The sequence below is a fragment of the Cornus florida genome, unplaced genomic scaffold (genome assembly GCF_030987335.1).
Source record: "Cornus florida cultivar Cherokee Brave unplaced genomic scaffold, ASM3098733v1 CherokeeBrave_3.0.0_Hap2_Chr08, whole genome shotgun sequence".
NCBI classification, from domain to species: Eukaryota; Viridiplantae; Streptophyta; class Magnoliopsida; order Cornales; family Cornaceae; genus Cornus; species Cornus florida.
In genome coordinates, this window is record NW_026775578.1 from 94593712 (window position 1) to 94614840 (window position 21129).

The 21129-nt window shown below is 37.8% G+C and overlaps 1 protein-coding gene across 1 annotated transcript; it reads right to left on the minus strand.

Annotated features, from left to right (window-relative positions):
- Window positions 1-4328: 4328 nt before the first annotated feature.
- On the minus strand, window positions 4329-19206 carry LOC132268284 (uncharacterized). Its single transcript, XM_059769117.1, has 5 exons — window positions 18629-19206; window positions 16342-16604; window positions 16018-16135; window positions 5639-5847; window positions 4329-4916 (listed from the first exon to the last, which is right to left on the minus strand). Exons 1-5 carry the CDS (start codon window positions 19058-19060, stop codon window positions 4463-4465), a joined length of 1476 nt encoding a protein of 491 aa, XP_059625100.1. The 5' UTR covers window positions 19061-19206; the 3' UTR covers window positions 4329-4462.
- Between the last annotated feature and the right edge of the window lie 1923 nt (window positions 19207-21129).

Genomic DNA, 21129 nt, shown 5'->3' on the forward strand with positions numbered 1-21129 from the left:
CAGTGCTGAGCAAGAAGAGCATGTTGCACATTACACTAATTTAGAGTGCTCGAGACCACCCTTTGAGTGCTCGAAATTCTGGCAGATTGCACTCGGAAATGGCTCAATTTCAGCCACTTACACATTGGTTTCCTCAATGCCATCTTCCTTCTTTATGAAGTGGTTGGAGGTGTTCCTTGGAGGAGAGAGAGCCTTGACTTGAGCTTGATAAGAGAAAGGGAGGCCACACATTTGATATTATCATATATTCTAGCAAGATAGAGGAGAGAGAAGGGAGGAAGAAAGAGGTGTTCTTCAAGCTCCAAAGAGGTGCACGAAAATGGAGATGAGGATGATGCTTCTTCCTTCTTCTAGCTCACCAATGGGCAACTAAACCTCATCTAGGGAGGTGATGAAACCCCTCCCTTGTAAGCATGTGTTAGTATAGTTTATTTTTGGGGATTACAATGTATTTTTGATAGTCTTTCCATGATCAAGAGCCTCATTTTTGTTGTAATGAATGTTGAATGTTTATAAATGATTATTGTGAGTTATTCATCTTGTCTTGGATGGTTACTTTTCTTAATCATATTGCTTGCACTTCCATGGTGACAATGGAAGTTAGATCATGGAATGGTTTTAATGGCATGGAGTTGGAGAACCTAGATAGTTCATGGCTTAGGGTTTCCCTTTGATGGTCTATACTTGATTCTTAGCTTTATGTGCATTCACCATTTAAATTAGGGCTTGATAATCCTTGACTTAGTAAGCATGTTCTAAGCTACATTTTAGTTTAGGTAGTTGATCATGTGAACCTTTGATGGTTTATTCTTGCCTTTCTATTTGAATGAACTTCTTGAGGATATTATAGCAACCTAGTATTGTTATGTATCATGACTATCATATATGTTGTTTTTCCCTTAAATTAATGTTAACCTAGCATGTGTATAGGGATGGAGGTGGATTCATTTCCCTAGCCTTCTTTACTTGTACTTCACTCCCTTGAATTCTTGTAATTTATTGTTTTATGCACTTTTAATTCCCTAGCTTAAGTGACATCCAACAAAACCTCTATAAACCCTTCATCATTCTAAGAATGATTCTAGACATTTAGGTTGTATTAGACTAGCGCAGTCCCAGTGGTTCGACTTACCCGACCAATAGCCCTATTTTACAATGATTCGTGCTATTGCGAAGGTTGATGTTTAATTGACCAACCGATCATTGCTCTACCTAGTCGGTGACCCATCATCGAAGATTCAACAATTTTGACGAGCTAAATTTAGAGACCCATCTCGTCTGGAGTTGCATCGAAGGCCGGTGAGCTCCAAGCAACAAGAACAATTCCGGTGACAGAACTGTAAACTCCACAAACTGCATTTTCCACCATTGAGCTTCAACTACCAAACCAAGAAGCTCACAATGAACAACCCGAATTCTGGCGAACCCAGTTCAGTCTGACAAGCTTCACATTCACTCAATTTAGCGTGCTCCAACTTAGCTTCGTCTACATTAACAATAGAGAGAATGAAATCGATAACGTCCACGCAAGGTCCCCCATCTGCATGCACTATCACTGGTGACCCAACTAGTGAGCCTCAAAGATGAACCAACAGTGTTCTTCATTGAAGAATCATTCTAGCCGGAGTTATATATGAGACCCATTTCTGACGTACTCCACTTCAGATCAGCGAGCTGCACTCAAAGACTCAACAATTTTAATGATTTTCAGTTAGACCCTAAAATTGCTTCAACACCATTAGCTCCGACGAGCTTCGTTCAACAATTCAGCAAACTTCAGTCATGAATTGTAGTGACCCAAAAGCTTCAATTTGATGACAATCACTTCGGTGAGCTTCAATCGTAGCATTTAATCATTTCTTCTTCACGAAATTGACGATAATCGAAGCCTTTATCAGCAATGAGATTTTTATTAACCTTGTACTCTTGATTAGGCCAATAGTTTCCCTCATGGTTGTCTTCATCATTTATCAATGATAGAATCCGATCATCAAGTTCTACTCCTTGATTTGAATAAGGAAATTGGACATTTTAAGCTATAATTTCATTTTTTATGCCACATGGGTCAAAGACAAGGCTTCCCATTATATAGTAAAGCATTCTAGGACTATTGTTTTGTTTGACTGGGTTAGCCCATCTTTGTCTGAAGGAGAAGACGAAACACTGTAGGAAGAAGTTAAGTACTGGGGTAAATCCAAGTTAACTAATTACAATAAGAAGATTAAAGAAATTCAAGAGAAATTGGCTACTATGGATCCTCATAGTGTCTTTTTATAGAGTTTTCTTTAACCTTAACCATCAGCACCTTGTTAGTTTCTCTCACAAACAAAGCTCAAAGTTGCTATAGAGAGAGAAAATGGGTTGTAAAGAGAAATTTTGAGGGAGATAGCACTGGACAACGGTCATTTTACATCGCCTACATTTGTATATATTAATTTATTTTACTGATATGAGGGCATTATAGTCATTTTAAGTCTTAAGGGGGGTATTTGCACCAAATCAATAGTATAGGAGGATTTTATACTACACAGAAACTTTTTTGCACTATATCGATAGTAGAGGGGTTTTTTTTGCACTTAACCCTATGTAATACATATATTTCTAATATATACAATATACTATATAGCAATGAGGGCTTGATGGCTTATGCAATTGATGGATGTTGAAGGCTCGGCTGGTGAGAACTTATGCATATACATAGTTCAATACAAGAGTGATGTATATATATGTACAGAGAGGGGTGTAGATTGACCCAGAGAGGAATTGGATTTTTGTTCTTATTCTTTTTATTTCACTAAATATTTGGATCTTTCTTGATAGATGATTCAGCCATTGAGGGTTCAAATTGCAGAGCATGCGATTACCTCATTCTATTGAAGATAGAAATAGGAAAATGGGTTTTAAATGGGTCAACCTATTCATAACAGGTCGTGAAGGCTAAAATTGTCTAATAAAAAAAATGAGATTGTCAAGTAACTTTTATCCGTTAGTAATTCAATGGATGATTAACGGAGTGGGATTTTTTTTGCAACAAATGGAATAGATGAGGGAGTTGAGTGTCAAAATGATAATTCAAGGGGATTTCTTGAGGAGAAGAAATTTTAAGGGAGTTTAATGCACCTAACCCTATTTTTTTTAATTTTTTATTAGGTCATGGGCCCATGACATTTGAATTGAATGTTATGACATACTCGATTTAGATAGAGTGAAATAGGAACAAGAGGTGAAAGCATATAAATTATGGGCTGTAACTTGGGCGAGCTAACCCAGCCCAACTCGAAATTTTGAAATTTGGACTTTAAGTTTACAAATTGGGTTCATGTTCGGGTTGGGTTTTGTCAAAACCCAGACATATTCAAGTTTGACTCAATCCGAACCCAACCCAAAACCTAAAATAAAAAATAAAAATTTCATATTTTTTTTCTCCTCTCTCCTCTCTCCTCTCTCCTCTCTCTACTTCTTTCTCTCTCTCTACCACCGGCCCCATACATTCAAGTTAGCAATTGCAAAGAGAGGAAGGCAAGCTTGAGAGTTGAGAGACAGCGCCTGAAGCTTACGAATGGTGAACGGCGAACCCGGATTGAAACAGCGGGCGATGAAAACTGTAAGATCTGGGTTTTGATTTTTTGAACAATCTGAAATGATATGCCGATATGGGTTTTAAACTTTTGATTCTTGCAGACAGATAGATAAAACTGAAATATATGAGTTTTGCAGTTCTGATTCTTATAGATTTTGTAGTTTGCAGTTGTTGCAGAGAGAGAGAGAGAGAGAGAGAGAGAGAGAGGAGGGGAAGCTCTGAGAGAGGCGATTGGGGAGGCTAAAATGATTTGCTCTAAATAAAATATATAATATATATATATATATATATATATATATATATATATATATATATATAACTTGTCTTTTAATAATAATATAATCAAATATATATAATATATATATAAATTTCCAAATATATATATATATATATATATATATATATAATAAATAAAAATAAAAATAAAAAAAATCTCAACCCGTCAACCCGACCCTATCCGCCCGAAAATAGTCAGGCTGAGTTATGAGCATAACCCATATTGGGTACAATTCGAGCTAGCCCAACCCAACCCGATTCGAGTTGTGGTTGGGTTGGGACTGGGCTAGGTTGGACCAGCCCAACTTGGAGCCCTAATATAAATAGGCAAACAAATCACTCCAACCATAAAAGGATATGGCAACTGCATTCTGCTACACGGTTGATTTGATCCACCCAAAAAATGAACTCTGGTGTTATTTATAATTTAGCATCACAATGCCAACATTTCAAGACTCCTGACAATAGTATATTTTTATCAACTATTGGCATCTTCCTTGCCAGTATATATAATATAATGTACAATAAAATTGAATGTTCAGAGTTACGAAGCCAATAAGCAATGAATTCAGTCTAATGAAACAATTACAAAATCAGCATTATGTATTACAAGCTAGAAATTTGATCAGAGCCCACATCCGAATGAATGCTGGAGCTATCTAGATGGAATTCAAATGATTCCGCTAACTCAACAGCATCTTGAACTTTAAGTCGGGTACCCTGTTGCCCAACAACTACAGCTGCAACCCTAGCTGCTAATGTACCCATGCTTTTCAAATCTGACACACCCCGTAAAATACCATACAAGATGCCTGATGCATACGCATCTCCAGCCCCACAGGTGTCCACTGGTACACACGGTGAAGGAGGGATATACACAGCTTCCCCTTTAACACCAATGTAAGAACCACGTGGCCCATCTGTGACCGAGACTAGGGGAACAAAGTGGCTTAGGTACCGTGCAGCAGAAATGGGGCTTTCCTTTGAGGAAAAATGACAGAAAGCTTTTGCTTCGTCACTGTTAGTAAACACAATGTCGGCATAGTTCCCCATAATCTCCCTGAATAAAAAAATATATAAATTCCAAATGATCATGACAAAAAAAAAGAGAAACCAAGAGGACCATAGTACAACAAGTAGCATAAGTAAATTTGGAAATTGCTGCAATTAGAACCCCCATTTCCAAAAAAAAAATCCTTGAAAGCAAAGAATGAACTATTAAAATGATTAAATATGGAACCATTAGGTCGGGACTAATATGCACTTGTGTACTATAGTAGTTTTATGAAACTGTTCAAAGTAAGATCTTTGGAGTTGTTTGTAGATGCTACAGCAATCAGGGTTGAAACATTAAAGACATCTTCCGCCAGAACTTAGAAAACAAATTTAGCATTTAGGTAATCCAAGGGGAAAAGAACATCTCCTATCCTCACTTAGAAGTATCACATTGAGAGTTGAGAGAAGTGAAAGTTCTCAAATCAATTTTATAGCTCCCAAGGATCCATCTGGTTCTACAGAAAAAAATTTCCTAGCTGAAATTAACTTCCTTTAGTATGCACTATCACGACTGCATATTACTAAAATTTCCCTGGTAAACCCCATTCTGATGACTTGCTGCTATACCCAGCCATAGTATCTATAAGGGCAAGACAACAAATGGTGCCGTTGCAAATTTAAATTATAGGATGGTATTAAATGTCAAAACGTAAAATCTAAGCACCCTTCAAATGAAGAGAACATAATAATATTAAATTAACAAAGCCAGTGAAGTTGAAGATTTACCAGAAGTCATCATAATGTTTCTCGATGCAGGAGACATCTGAAGCTGTGACAGCAACCAGAGCACCACTCCTGTGGGCATCCTCGCACGCCTTTGTAATTGTTCTGATCGTATCAGGAAATTCGAATAAATACCCTTCAACAACTAATATATTTGTTTTGGAAATTATGCTAGCCAAGCAGGGATCGTAGTTAACAGTGGAAGAAGTACCCTGACATAAAAATAAATAAAAAATAGGAAAACCATATTAGTGTGTCATGCTATTTACCTAATGCATCACATGGCTAGTCAAAACCAAATAAAGACATGTAAAATTTTCTCAAGGGGCTAACTTCATATGAGAACTTTCAAGTGTTCTGGGAGTTCTCTAAGAATACAAATAACAGAGAGAGAAGAACTAGTTCAGCAGAAAAACAGAATGAAGCCCAAACATTTAATAAGTTTGCTGTAATAATATTAATTATTTATAAATTAGATTGTAACTGAGATCAGTTATTAAGCAAATGGAAGGTTACTCCGCACAGAAAAGATAAGCAAAAATAAGCTAACACATTAGTATCCCCCAGCAATTTGAAACAAGACAAGGGATTAAATTTAAATTTTTACCTTTTACATTGATCGGGACCAAACAAAAAGTGAGAGTTGCTTCTTTGTCTTCACTATCATCGTACATATGTGGATATTCTAAAAACTATGCCTGATTCTCTTTTTATGCAGGATTTCCTATTGCTTTTTCTATAAATAATAATGATAGTGAATTTTTCAAGCCCAACAACTTCATACCTATTTCCTGCAGTTCTTAATAACTAAAATCTCATTGGTATGATTTGATTTGCATTCATCTCCTTTTCAGATCATACATAGAAAGAAATCATTTTCTCTTTTTCCCCTGAAAATTGTAACATCCAAAAAAAATTAAAAATAAGGAGTAAGTAATAGCATAAATCACATGATTTTATACCAGGCAACATACATGTATCCCTTCTACAACTGGTTGAACTTGAGGAACCAACATATGCTTCTAACAAAAAATCATGCATTAGTATTAACTTCATTTAGACATTTACTACTATGCTGAGTAGATTTGATAACCCAAATTCGTTTCCAGAAGTGTTTAACTGCACCAAAGAACTTGATTACAAGATTCCTTACTGAAAAGGGCCGAATCAGCCTTGGGCCCCAACGTAACTGAGAAAGGGCCATCCTAAAGCCAATTGTATTGAAAAAGCCACCAGGCCCAAAAACCCAGTAAATAACAGACTGGACCGGCCCAAAAGAAAGGCACGACCCACCAGCATAGGAACTTGGAGATCACGTTTCCAAGATAGGGAAATGAGAAGAAAAAGAAGAGTGGAAAGGCGGTTCAATCAATAGAAAGCAAATTTTCTTGTACCTACATCTGGCGCCATTGTGGGAAACGAGGGAGAGATCCATCGATTTCCACACTGAAATATGACTCAGCTCCAATCGGGAACCATGATCGGAGAAGGAAGCTCGCATCAACAGAACGAGAACAAGTGAACCAGGCATCATCCAGGATGGAACGAAGGGATGTGCCTGAAGATTTTTAGAGATAAAGAAATAGGAATAATTCTCCGTGTTTATTCTTTTCCTTGTGGAGGATTTAAATAGGACACAAATAATTACAAAGAAGGAAAGAAATAATTACAAAGAAGGAAGAATTAAAGACTAAAAATCAGCTCCTATAAGAATGCTAATCAGGGACCTAATCAGCACATGTACAGCTAATTATCTATATATGTTGATATAGTCAACAATAAAGCTAATTATCTATATATGTCAACACTCCCCCTCAAGCTTGAGAATAGACGTCCTGGATTCTCAGCTTGGCAAGAGCATAATTGAACACTTTACTAGAGTCTCCGTTAGTTAAAATATCAGCATGTTGATCCTTGGTCCTCACATAGGGAGTGCAAATCACACCTTCTGTCAACTTCTCTTTAATAAAGTGCCTGTCAATCTCAACATGTTTAGTCCGATCATGTTGCACAGGATATTGAGCAATGCTGATGGCCGCCTTATTATCAATATAGCTTCATGGGACTTTGACAAGCAATCCTCAATTCTCCCAATAGGATCTTCAACCATAATAATTCACACACACCGTGAGCCTTAGCTCTAAATTCAGCCTCGGCACTAGACCTGGCCACAACCGATTGCTTCTTACTCCGCTAAGCAACTAGATTGCCACCCACAAATGCGTCATATCCCGTAGTTGATTTTCGATCCGAAATAGAACCTGCCCAATCAGCATCTGTATAGGCCTCTACTGCAGAGTGATAATGTTTTGAAAACAGAAGACCCTTACCCGGTGTTGATTTCAAGTATTCAAGTATCCTCTCTACTGCCTGCATATGAACTTCATGTGGCTCGTGCATGAATTGACTGACAACACTCACTGCATAGCCTATTATTGGGTCGTGTATGAGACAAATATATTAGTTTTCCAACCAACCTCTGATATCTCTCTGTCAACTGGTGTATCATGTTCACCCAATCTATGATTCTGTTTTATAGGAGTATCCAAAGGCTTGCAGACTAACATCCCTGTCTCCGTTAAGAGATCAAGTACATACTTTCTCTGTGAAACAAAGATTCCCTGCTTTGAACGAGCCACTTCAATACCTAGAAAATACTGTAGGACACCCAAGTCTTTAATTTCAAATTCCTTGGCCAAATGTACCTTTAGTCTCTAAATCTCCTCGGTATCATCCCCGGTGATGATGATATCGTCCACATAGACAATAACAACTGTAATTCTACCTCCCGAGAGTGTCAAAGGAATAACGTATGATCTGCTTGACTAAGATGATATCCATACTTCTGCATAGCTTGTGCAAATCTACCAAACCATGCTCTAGGCAACTATTTCAGACCATATAATGATTTTCTTAGGGCTTGTTTACTAAAAGGAATAATTCCTGTTTTCTACTGCCAATTCCTAAAATGTAAAGTAAAAAATAAAAATCATGTTTATTAATTTAATTTTACTTTCCATCTTTTTGGAAGTACTTCTACAATTAATGAAGGAAGGAGAAAGTGAGGATTTGTTACTTTCTCTACTTCCTACATTGTACACAAAAAATACTTTATGTTACTATAGCATTCATTCATGATTCACCTATCATCCTTGTATCACCCATTCTCACCTGACCATCACCCATCATCATCTCATCCCACCCATCGGCGACAATGGAAGACACCACCCACCAGTGACAACGGAAGACACCACCAACCAGACTTTCTATCAATACTGCTCTCTCTCTCTATCTGGACGAAGACAAGACGATGCCGACGAATTTCAGACCACCGGAATCAGAGTCTTTCTCTTTCTCTCAACCACTATAACTTGGAGTCTTTGAATTGCAATCCATTGTGTTTGCAATCGTTTGTAGCAGCTTTGTTTGAGTTTGGGTTTTCTTGGTTTTTTGTTGGGTCTTTTCTCTCTTTTTAAAACTCACTCATTTTCATATCTCTCTCTATAATCACTATAATCAAACCCAGATTAAACTTTTTTTTAGAGAGGGAAACCCAATTTGGGCATCGGAGAGAGAGACCCAAATTCGCATCCACAAACAATTCATACTCCAAAGTTCTATTCCCAATCAGTTGGTCCGTGGATTCTTGCATCGGAGAGGGAGACCCAAATTCGAGGCTTTAGTTTCCATGGATTCCGGCATCGGGGCACACAGTATATAGAGAGAGATTGACGAGGCTGAGGTCCACGATCCGGCATCGGGAGAGAGATGGTTCACTAAGAGAAGATACAGAGGTAAATTCAACCAGAATCGCACCTATATACAAATGTGTGTGTGTACATATATATGTATATATATATAGATGTTTGATGGGTTTGTTGGTTTTCTTTTCTTGCTGTTGGTATGTTCTTTGGTAAGAATTGCAGAGAAGGATATTTGCAGAGAATAAGATGGGTTTTGGTAAGCAATTTTTGCAAAATCAAAATCATAATTACTGAACTTGATTCCTAATTTTTTACTTTCAAAATATTGAAAGCATAAAATATTATTGATCATGATTCTACTTGGTATTTCAACTTCAGAAATGAAAATTATGATTTTACTTTAGGAGAAAGTAAAAATAAGAAAGCGAAAGCGTTAGTGAACAAGCCCTTAGCCTGCATCCTTCCCCTTATTGGTACTTTCGTCACTACCTGGAGGAAGGTCCATGTACACTTCCTCCTCTAGATTTCCATGGAAGAAAGCATTCTTAACATCAAATTGTTGGAGAGTCCACTCTAGGTTAGCTGTTAAAGATAGCAAAACCAGAATAGTATTCATTTTCGCAACTAGAGCAAACGTCTCCCGATAGTCAATGCCATATGTCTGAGTATAGCCTTTTGCCACTAATCTTGCCTTGTATCGGTCAATCAACCCATCTGCCTTATGCTTCACGGTAAACACCCATTTGCAGCCAACAGTTTTCTTCTCTTTCGCCAACTCCACTAACTCCCACGTAGAGTTTTTTCGGAGAGCTCTCAATTCTTCAGCCATCGCCTCTTTCCACCTTGGATTGTCAAGTGCATCCTGTAATTTTTTAGGAATAGATAGAGACGACAACTGATGGGCAAAAGCCTTAAAGGATGGTGAGAGACGATGAGAAGACATAAACCTTGAAATGGGATATTTTATATTTTGACTGACAAGTACGATGTGATTTTCTCAAGGCAATAGGCAATTCTAAGTCATTAACAACATTAGAATCATCTAAAGCATTAGGATCTACATAACTATTATCAACAAAAGAGAATGGAGATTCAACAGATTACCTCAGGATTACCTATTGTCGGGGCAGACTGATCATTTTCCTTAAGAGGTACTTTTCTCTTCTTTGATATACCAGCTCAAATAGAGACATATGATGACCTTTTGGAGGGAGAGTCAAAGAACCGCCTTCTGCTTTTTAATTTTTTTCATTTTTTCCATTTTTTTCATTTGTCTCATTTCCACTCTCTAATTCAAACATAGCCACAATATAAAACTTTTCTTCACTACTCAACGTCTCCCCCAGAAGAGAAGGCATACAAGCAAGACTAGAAAAATAGGCTTGTTCCTTATGAAAAGTAACATCCATATAGACAAAGATTTGACAGAGGGTGATAACACTTGTAACCCTTCTAGGTAATAGAATAACCGAGAAAAATGCATTTGAGGGAAGGAGGGTCAAGCTTACCACTCTGGTGTACATGGACAAAGCTTATACAACCAAAGACTCAAGGAGGAAGATGATTAACAGGAGATGGCGAGCAAGAAGTAGTGAAAACCTGAAGTGGAGTTTGGTATTGAAGAACTCTAGAAGGCATCCGATTGATCAAACAGGTTGCTGTGAGGACAGCCTCCCCTTAATATGACTTTGGTATTGTCATAGATAGAAGCAGAGAACGTTATACTTCGAGAAGATGACGATTTTTCCGTTCGGCTACTCCATTCTGTTGAGGGGTATTGGTGTAAGAAGTTTGATGGACAATGCCATGGTCAGAAAAATATGATTGGAGACCAGAATAAATGTAATCACCCCTATTATCAGAGCGGAAGCCTTTTATCTTTGAATTGTATTGTGCATGGATCATTTGATGAAAGGACTTAAAAATATAGAAAACTTCACTTTTTTCCTTCATCAGATAAACCCAAGTAACTCGGGAGTAGTCATCAATGAATGTGACAAACCATTTAGCACCTGACAGATTAGTCACACTAGAAGGGCCCCAAACATCACTATGAACAAGAGCAAAAGGAAATGCACTTTTATTAATGCTTAATGGAAAAGGTACCTAATGATGTTTAGCAAGTTCACAAGTTTCACATTGAAACTGAGAAACATCAACAGTAGAAAATAAAGAAGGAAACAATTTTTTTAAATAATAAAATAACGGATCGTCAAACCAAATAGGGGTGGGTGTAGGTGTCGAGCTACAAACTCCCGAAGGCACAAGCCTGCACCAGGCATTGAAACTCGAATTTGAGGCCACAAACAATGAAGTGGAATACGAAGCATTGTTAGCAAGATTAAGACTGGCCAAGGAACTCAGGGTCAAAAGCCTGTGTCTTTAGTGACTCGCAACTGATCGTGAAACCAAGTACCACAGCACCAAAGATAACACAATGGAGGCCTACTGTTCTGCTATCGAGCGAGAAATAAAAGGATTCGAATAGGTTAAACTCAAGCAGATACCCAGGGAAGACAACCTTGAAGCCGATCAGCTCGTTTACAATGCATCCATCTCTGGCGAAACATTAACTAGGCTGATACCAATAGATGTACTACATCAGCCATCCATACTTGTAACGGCATCCAGCTAGAAGTTTGACCAGATACAAGTGTGTGTAATACTGTATGAGCCTACATGGATCGACCCGATCATGTCATATATAAGGGACGGCGTGTTGCCCGAACAAAAAGATGAAGCAAGGAAAGTACGAACCAATGCAGCAAAAATTTCTGAGCTCCACCCTAGCTGACAAAAAGTAAAGAAATACAGGATCCAAGCCCAAAGCAGTCTCGATACCCTCCCAAGTGTGCTCCTGGTCGTCCTCAGGATTGTCTCCACGAGCAGTGGATTCCAGGTCAACCACATTCTGCGAAGAAGCAGAAGTTTGACCATCGGGGATCTGACTGGACGCGACCTCAACTTATGGGGGAGGGACTGCCACAATTGAACTGATAGGATGGGCAACAGAGATAGGAGGAATGATCCCAGAAGCAACAATCTCCTTGCACTCTCTAAAGACAAGCTCAGCCTGATTGAAAGTAGGATCAAAGTAAACCCCCAGAGGATTGATCTGAAGATCACAATCGCAATCATTCGGATCATCATAAGACTTCCCCGTCCTTCGGGAGGGGAGCAATCTGTAAACCCATCCCTATACCTTTGGACATACCTGACTGTTAGAATTAGTAATTATGGTATGAATAGGTTGTGCAGATTTTACAGCTCACTAGATGGGGAGAAAACGTGTATTACAGCTGTGTATATGTCCTATAATTAGAATGTATATTCTGCTAGCTAATATCCCTGATTTATAGGGATTGTATTCTAAGAGTCAATATTCCAGATTTGTTGGCTGTTGTTTGCCTATATATTTTTTCCCTGTACTTTGCTAAATAATATATAGTATTCCCATTATTTCACACTGATGGTCCCAACCCGAGAGAAGCAAGCATGGAGAGCCTTGACACCACCCTCAACCCTGCTCATTGCACCAAGAAGGGCGGTATGATCGTCTAAAGCCTTCTTCTCCATAGCAGACCGGGCAGCCCGCTCATCCTCTAAAGCGCCTTTTAAACTGTTCCTCTCCTTCTTCAGGTCAGAGCGCTTGAGCTCTAACTCTTTCAGCTTCGCCTTGGCCTTCTTCAAGTCAACCTCCGACTTCTTGCTACCAAAGGCCAAGGTGACCACCTTCTGATCGGCCATCTCAATAGCCCTCTGCACAGTGACCATCCTAATCAGAGTCTGCATGGCCAGAAGGGGCATATATTATACTCAAAATGTAAATATAATAAGAAGAAAAAGACCAAGAGAGAAAAAGAAGGCATCAGAACAAAGTTATCTCCATAGCCGAGAGACGAAATCGAGAGAACATTTCCCTCCGAGACAGATCCCTCTGCACTTGAACATCACGAGGGGTCCACATGTGAGAATAATAAGCCAAAGTTGTTGACCCATGCTTGAACATGGTATCATTTGCAGTGACCAAAGAACCGTCTGATTTGATCAACTTGGGGATCCATGGGGCTACAGTAGCAGGACCGGAAATGCCACCAGAAGAAGTCCCAATAGCCCCACCAATCGCACCTGTCTGGACTGTTGTACCAACCTGAACGGCTGGACCGTCCGAGCTATCAACCCTTGGCCTTCGGGCCAATGGAACACCATCCAAATCAGTATCACTGCTCATGCCTCTTCGCCCGTGCTCTTTCCTGAGCAATCTCCTGAGTCTAGGTTGAACCGGTATGGTCTAAGAAGAATGTCCCTTGGAATCTCACACCGGACACGAACAGCATCTAGATCAAGAACAATGGTGTGAACAATGGAATATCTCGCCGGAAAGATCAAAAGGAAGGGATGAAGAAATAGACCAAAAGAAAAAATAAATAAATAAATAAAAATAAATAAAATTCTTGCAAAAACAAAAAAGGAACGGGACTAGCCTCGAGGAATGTAGGATGGAAAGTGCAAAATCGGTAAAGCTCGCCGCCGGGAGGACGACAAACTGGAAATCTCAGGGGCCCACCAGAAAAGAACCTTTGTGAACCAAATACTGTAGTCGGAATGCAGAGGTGAAGGTAGCCAAACGAAGAGGGGCCTGAAGTCCGAACCTGGCTTATGAAGAGGGTCTAACACAAAGAACGAGGAGATGCAGCAGTCAATGCAATGACGAAATTGCGAAGACCAAAGCATGGGAACACAAGACGGTAGTTCGTACTCTCATCCCCACCATTGCATCAAGCCGTCAGCTGCACGAATCCCAATGTCTATTAATTTCGCCCTAATCAAATACAGCAAAATTAGGGGGCAAGTGAAAGGGGCCAAATCAGCCTTGGGCCCCAAAGTAACGGAGAAAGGGCCATCCTAAAGCCAATTGTATTGAAAAAGCCACCAGGCCCAAAAACCCAATAAATAACAAATTGGACTGGCCCAAAAGAAAGGCACGACCCACCAGCCTAGGAACTTGGAGATCACGTTTCCAAGATAGGGAAATGAGAAACAAGTATAAATAGAAAAAGAAGAGTGGAGAGGCGGGGAGTGTTTGGTGTAAGTGAAAAACTTTCCATCAATAAAAAACAAATTTTCTTGTACCTACACTTACTGTTAAGATTAGAACCTAATGTTGGCAAATTTTGGTAACAAAAGTAGGGGTCGGTCTTATTACTTTCTTTTTTAGCTTTTGATTAGATTTCAAAAGTTAGTTTATAACTAACTCAACAGTTAGGGTTCATAATCATACATTATCATTTTCAAGGCACATGAATACACGCTTTAATTTATGAAAAAGACGTTCTGAATGCATGAAGTTGTTTTTGGAATAAATATATTTAAACAGAAAATTTGTATAAAAAAAGTAAGCCTCCTCAATCGATCAATCAATAACATCCAAAAAAATTATATTGAAGTTTAGACTAACTCGATTGAATGCTCAATTGATCAAGCCACATTCCTATTACAATTTGTTTTCCCCATTAATTGACGGCATTTGGTATAATTGCATGAGTTTAGTGGTGTAATCTATGCCCTAAGACTCTCTCTCATTTTAATACCTTAATCCAAGTTTACTTTAGTTCAATTCATTTGCATGTTTTCACATTGAGCTAATCATTAGTTTAATTAAAACAAGCACTATCTTTTCAATCTCACGTTCATTGATGTTAAATTAAATTCCAAGCCAATAATCCCATTGGACGAGCCCTACTCACTGTATTAGTGTATAGTTGTTTAGTGGCTTTACAAATTTAAAAGTTGATGTCCCATTTGCCACCTATAAACACCTATTTTGATTGACAAACTTGGGTCGCATCAACCCTTTCCTATTAACATTACAACTAAGAAACCCTAATTCTTTTGGACCCAAAGCGCTATATAAAGTACTATAGGATCTCACAAACGTACAGAGAAATCTCTACACATAACTGAGAGATCATATATTTTAGAGAATATTTTTGTTTTCATGATCTAGTCTGCAAGTTATTATTCAGTGTGTTGATCATCTTCTTGTGGAGCTTACATTGTCATCCACACACAAGTGATTCTACACAGCAAAGACACAACCAGGATGACAAGTGGCTTAGACTAAATCACTATTGGAAGCAGATTCATAAGGAGCAAAGTCTACCGACGAGTAAATAGCGTGCCTGGGAGTGGTGGATTGATCCGTGCCGAGGAGGTAACTATAGATTTTTGGGTTTGGGGAACTTTCTCATAGTGGATTCAGTTTTTCTGAATTAAGTTCCGTGATTTTGTCCCATTTGGATTTTCCACATTAAAATTGCGCCTTAATGTGTCATGTTGCATTTCAAATATAATTATTGTAACTTAAGAGGCAATTATTGTTAATCTATTCAGCAATCTAAATCAATATTGGGCATCCTGTAATCTGACGTATCAGAGCCTTGGGTAACAGTCCTACAATTTTTTATCATTACACATAAGTAATATAAATTGCAAAAGATTATTAAGGCAAAAAAAATTGGAGTTACAGCTAATTGAAATTAACCATTTCTTAGGAAACATTCTTACCATAAATAAACAACATAAAGGAACCCTCATAATACTTGCATTGGATAATGAGCTAGTAGAATTTAAATTAGAGGCATTAATATAAAGTTTGTCATTGAAACCAGATTGTACCTGATATGCTAGCATTGTACGCTGAGCATCTGGAGTTGTGAGAACTATAACTGTTCCCGTTGTCCTATCCTTGACTGGCGTAGAGAGAAAATTCACATTTGCTCGACAAAGTTTCGATCTGCATTTCACATTAAGAACTTATGATATTAAAAGCCCTTGTTAGACATATCAAATCAATCTAATATTTTTATTTGATTTTTTTTCCTTTTTTGGGTTAGTATACAAAAAACATATATAGTTCCAATTAACCCAACTGTATAAACAAAACAAACGAAAAAAGAATATAAAACAACAAAAGTATCAGCCATAACAAAGGAGCACTACCTGTAGAACCCACCCAATGGATCGCTTCCAACACTGCCTGCCATAGCTACATTCAAGGCAGGGCCTCCAATGGCCTGACCACCAAGCCTTGCCAATGCCACCAGGCTGTTAGAAAGAGATCCACCTGCAGCTGCCTTGTAGCTGCATCCATCCATTGCCCGCAAAACTCTACCTCTCTCCTCGTGATTAACAACCTTCCTTGTTCCCTTTGCTATTCCCAGTCTCTCTAAGAATTCATCATCAACCATGCCAGAAAAATCTACCTACCATTTTAAAAAATTTAAAAAGAAGGAAAACACTTCCTTTCATAATTGACTACAAAACCATGTAAAAAAAAAAGGAATATATGTGTATGTATACAATATCCACAAGGTCTTTTAACAATAGAAATAAGTCCATCTGCAATGAAGAATATAAGTGACACTAAGGCCTAGTTTGGTGTGATGGAATGGAGGTGGAATGGAATGACCATTCCACTTTCTCATTCCTTTCTCTTGTTTGGTGTGCCATATTAAAGGTGGAATGAGCATTCCAAGTCATTCCCTAGGAATGCCCATTCCAACAAAACCATTCCTCTTTATGAAGGATGGAATGCCCAGTCCATTCCCAATAATCCCAACTAAAGTTAAAATAAAATAATTAAAGACAAAAAAATCCTTCTACCCTAAACAACTCTCACACATCACGCTGGAAACCTAGAAATCTTCCATGGCCTCATTCTGCTTCTCTACTCTCTCTGTATATCATTCCCAAATATTTACTTTCTCTATCTATATCACGTCGTCTATCTCTGCCTCTAGTTTCTCTCTCTATATCACTTCTCTCTATATCTGACTCTATACTCTGTATCTATATCTCATGCCCATATCTCACTTCTCTCTCTCTCAATCTGCCGCTCATCGTTCCTCTTCCGTTTAAACTCTCTCTATAACAGATGTCCATACCAGATTGACAAGCTCCGGCGAAGAGGCCATCACTGCCGGCACCGGAGGCAGGTGGTTGGGCTGTCATATCTGGTGGTGGGTGGATTTAATGTTGATGAAGGTGATTGTGAAGCCCGTTGATGCAAGCATAGTGACTAGATGAACGATTGGAATTACCCTGAGATTGTATGGGGTATTAGATTATGTTATGACTGAAATTTTGTTTAACAATTATTGTAATGAAATCAATCTGGCGAGTTTAGACGGCAAGGACAAGGTCTGTGTGATAGGAAAAATTTAGATTGATGTATACTTTTTCCAATTTCTGTTTGGTGTGTATATGTATATGTGTATGTGTGTGAGAATATATATATATATATATATATATATCTTTTTCAATAGGAATTTGGTTGATAGTTTTCTGCATATTTGATTTTCAATTTCTGTTTACCGGATAGGCACTAGTTCTCAGTTCTGTACTTGATCTTCAATTTCTGTTTGGTTGATATATATATATATATATATATATATATATATATATATATTTCAATATGCATTTGGTTAAATTTAATAGTTTTCTGGAAAATGTTGCAAAAAAAAATTGAGCTACAATTTTTTTCTTAAATAATTATAGTTTGTAATTGTTTAAGACTTATTTTTTGTTTTCATTTTTTCCCCTTTTTGAGTTGATTTTTGTTAGACTAATGTGAGTCATAAGTTACAGGGGTATTTTTGGAAAAATTCATTATATTCTAGGATTTAAGATGGTTTAATCAAACATTGGAATGGTAATAAACATTCCATTACAGCATCATAACCAAACAGTGGAATGAGAATTACGATTCCATTCCATTCTTATTCTCATTCCATTCCATTCCATTCTTGCGCACCAAACTAGGCCTAAATAGTACTACAAGTTCCTAATTAGTGCCAATGTCATACGAATCACCAATATTAGAAAATATATAATCTTGTGTTTAAGTGTGAAATTAAAATGACCCATATTATATTCCAACATAACAAACATCTTGCTTCGAGTGTGAAATCAAAATGACCCATATTCCAACATATTAAACATCTTGCTTTCAGTGTGAAATCAAAATGACCTATCTTTTATTCCAACATATTACAACAATAACAACCTCAAGAAAGGAACGCGGAGGGGAAACGCGAATAGAATCGATGGAATCAGTATGGCAAAGAAATATAAGATTACTGTATAAGTGGTATAAGTAGTAATACGCTGTATAATTTTGTTGTGATTGATTTCCATTTCATTTCTTTATTGTTGAAGAATCAATTTTATTAGATAGATAGTTAATTGGGGATAAAAATATATATATTAAAAAAAGCAAAACAATTACCATAGCTTGGCCAAGACCCAAAACGTCCCATCTCTCAGGCAAAACTCTATCATCTCTCTCTACCATTACTTCTTCCTCTTCGTCGTCTGTATCGGCATCAGCGTCGTCTTCTTCACCTCCAGTCTCGAATCCATCACCAACGCGGTCCTCCCTTCCGCCATGAAAGCTAGAGGAAGAAGAAGAAGAGGAGAATAGCCTAGAAACCCCAGACACAGCGTCATTGGCTATCGACATGGAAGAGATGGGTCTGCAATAGCAGTAGTGGTTTGAAGCAGTGCCATGAGAAATTGGTCTGCTTTGGTTCTTAATAATAGGGGATGATGATGATGGGTAGGAGAGGAGCGAGAAAAGAGGGTGAGAGAAAGTAGGAGTAGGAACGATAGTGGATAAGGAAGAGGTGAGAGAAAGATGAGAGAGGTGAGAGAAAGACATGGTTTTGGTAGTATGTATGAATGTGTTTGGATTTGTTTGAGTTTAGAAAGCCCTAGAATAGTCTGGCGATGGAGAACCACGTATCTCCATCCAACTCCACTACCCTGTGTAATTTGTTGGGTGGAGACGAGGCTGTCTCTTACTCTCTCCCTCTATATACCCCGGCCGGCTACGGTATTGTTTTGGAGAACCTAATTTTACTATGCCAAAAATGCCCTGTCAATTAAAAACTTGGAATCGCTTGTAGCAATGGTCATTTATTCCAATCAGATCTAAATGAAAAATTAATCGAGTATAAATGGGTAAGTATGGCCCAACACTTTAAACTTTTAGATAAATGGACAAGCGTTTACTCATTACAGTTGGTATTAGAGCCAAACACAGTCCTTAATTCGATGTCACTGCAAGCACTCGGCCGAGAGAGCATCCGAGTTTGCAACCCGAGTAAACAGGATGGCCCAAACTGCAACGAGAGTTTTGCGAGTTTGGGTGGGAGAGAATGTAATAAGGGTCATTTGTGTCACAACAAATCCAGATGCGAAAGTAATTAGGTATAAATTGGTGGGTATGCAGTATTACCCAACGGCTTAAACTTTTGAATAAATAGGCAAGCGTTCACCCGTTACACTTATCTATGTTGAAGCCGGGGTAAAAGTAGACAACAGCCGTCTCCAATTTTTTATTTTTTTATTTTTAATTACTCCAAAAGTATATGATAGGAAATGAGAGTGAAGGTATAAGGATGAAAAATCAAGTTCTAAATATGTATTTGGTTATCATGAAAAAAATTTAAGAGGGTTGTAAAAAATACTATCTTATTTAGTTTAAATAGCATGAAAGTGAAAGAGAGTAATTCTACTTACCAACATTTGCACGTCTCTTGAGAGCCTAAAAAATATAATATTGCAGATATTAATGTTTTCTTTTTTTCTTTTATTTTTAAGCCTCCCAACTAATTTTTTTAATTACTAATCACCCTTTATGCTTATCCACTGCTAGTAGATTATATGTGTGTGCGCGCGCGCGCAAGAAAAATAGTGGGTATTCTATTTTGTTGAAAAATGAACATTGTTTCGCAAAAACCTTAATTAACAACTCACCAAGAAAAAGACAATTATATAAAAACAAATACAAATAATTAAGTTGTTGGGTAAAAGATGAACTTCACATCACGCGAAATATTTTCGCATGTTTTGTGCCGAAAAGTTTTGAGAAAAAATAGCCAGGTGCAAAAACTAAATTTTTCTGAATGTTTCTTTCTTCCATCCAAACTCAAGAAAAGTTTAAAAAAATTTCTCTTTAATTTCTTTTCTAGTTGATTCCATCTAACCAAATAAAGTCTAAAGCATTATACAAACTTGCTTCTTCAATAAAAAATGACACTACTTCCAAAGGTTATGGCATAGTGGTACTTCTTTGCGTTTCAAATTAGAAGGTTGGGAACTTAAGTCCCCAATGAGGAAAAATAGGTGTGTTTCTTGCTAATAATAAAAATTAGTCGAGGTTACTACTATAGCATGTACTCTACGAAGCAAGCACTTCTCCTAATGGTGCTATAAAGGTATTAGACACACAAGCACTTCTCTTAAATAAGGCTAACTCGGGCTCGGCTCAGACTCATTCATTTAGTAAATGAGCCGAGCTTAAGCTCGATTTTCAAGCTCGTCTAGTAAATGAGCCGGGCATGAGCGTTGCTCAAGTTCGGCTAGTTAGGCTCATGAACAAGCTCGTTAACATAAAGGCATATTTGTATTGCCATTTTATATTTTAAAAGTTTAGCCCATATGAGAATGAACTTGGCCCAACTCATTAAATTGTATTAATAAGGCCCAAAGAGTTTAATATATTAGCCTAGGATTCATCTCAATCATTACATTTCATGACAGCCGTTGATTTTCCAATGTTAAGGGATAGAGAATTAACCCTAGAAGGCTAGAACTAGAAGTCAACAACGGCAGCCTCTTTAACTCCACCGCATGATTCTACCGGCAACCTACCATAACATAAATCTTTCTTTCTCTCTCTAATGGATCAACTCCATTGCATGAATTTGCCAAAAGACTTCCACA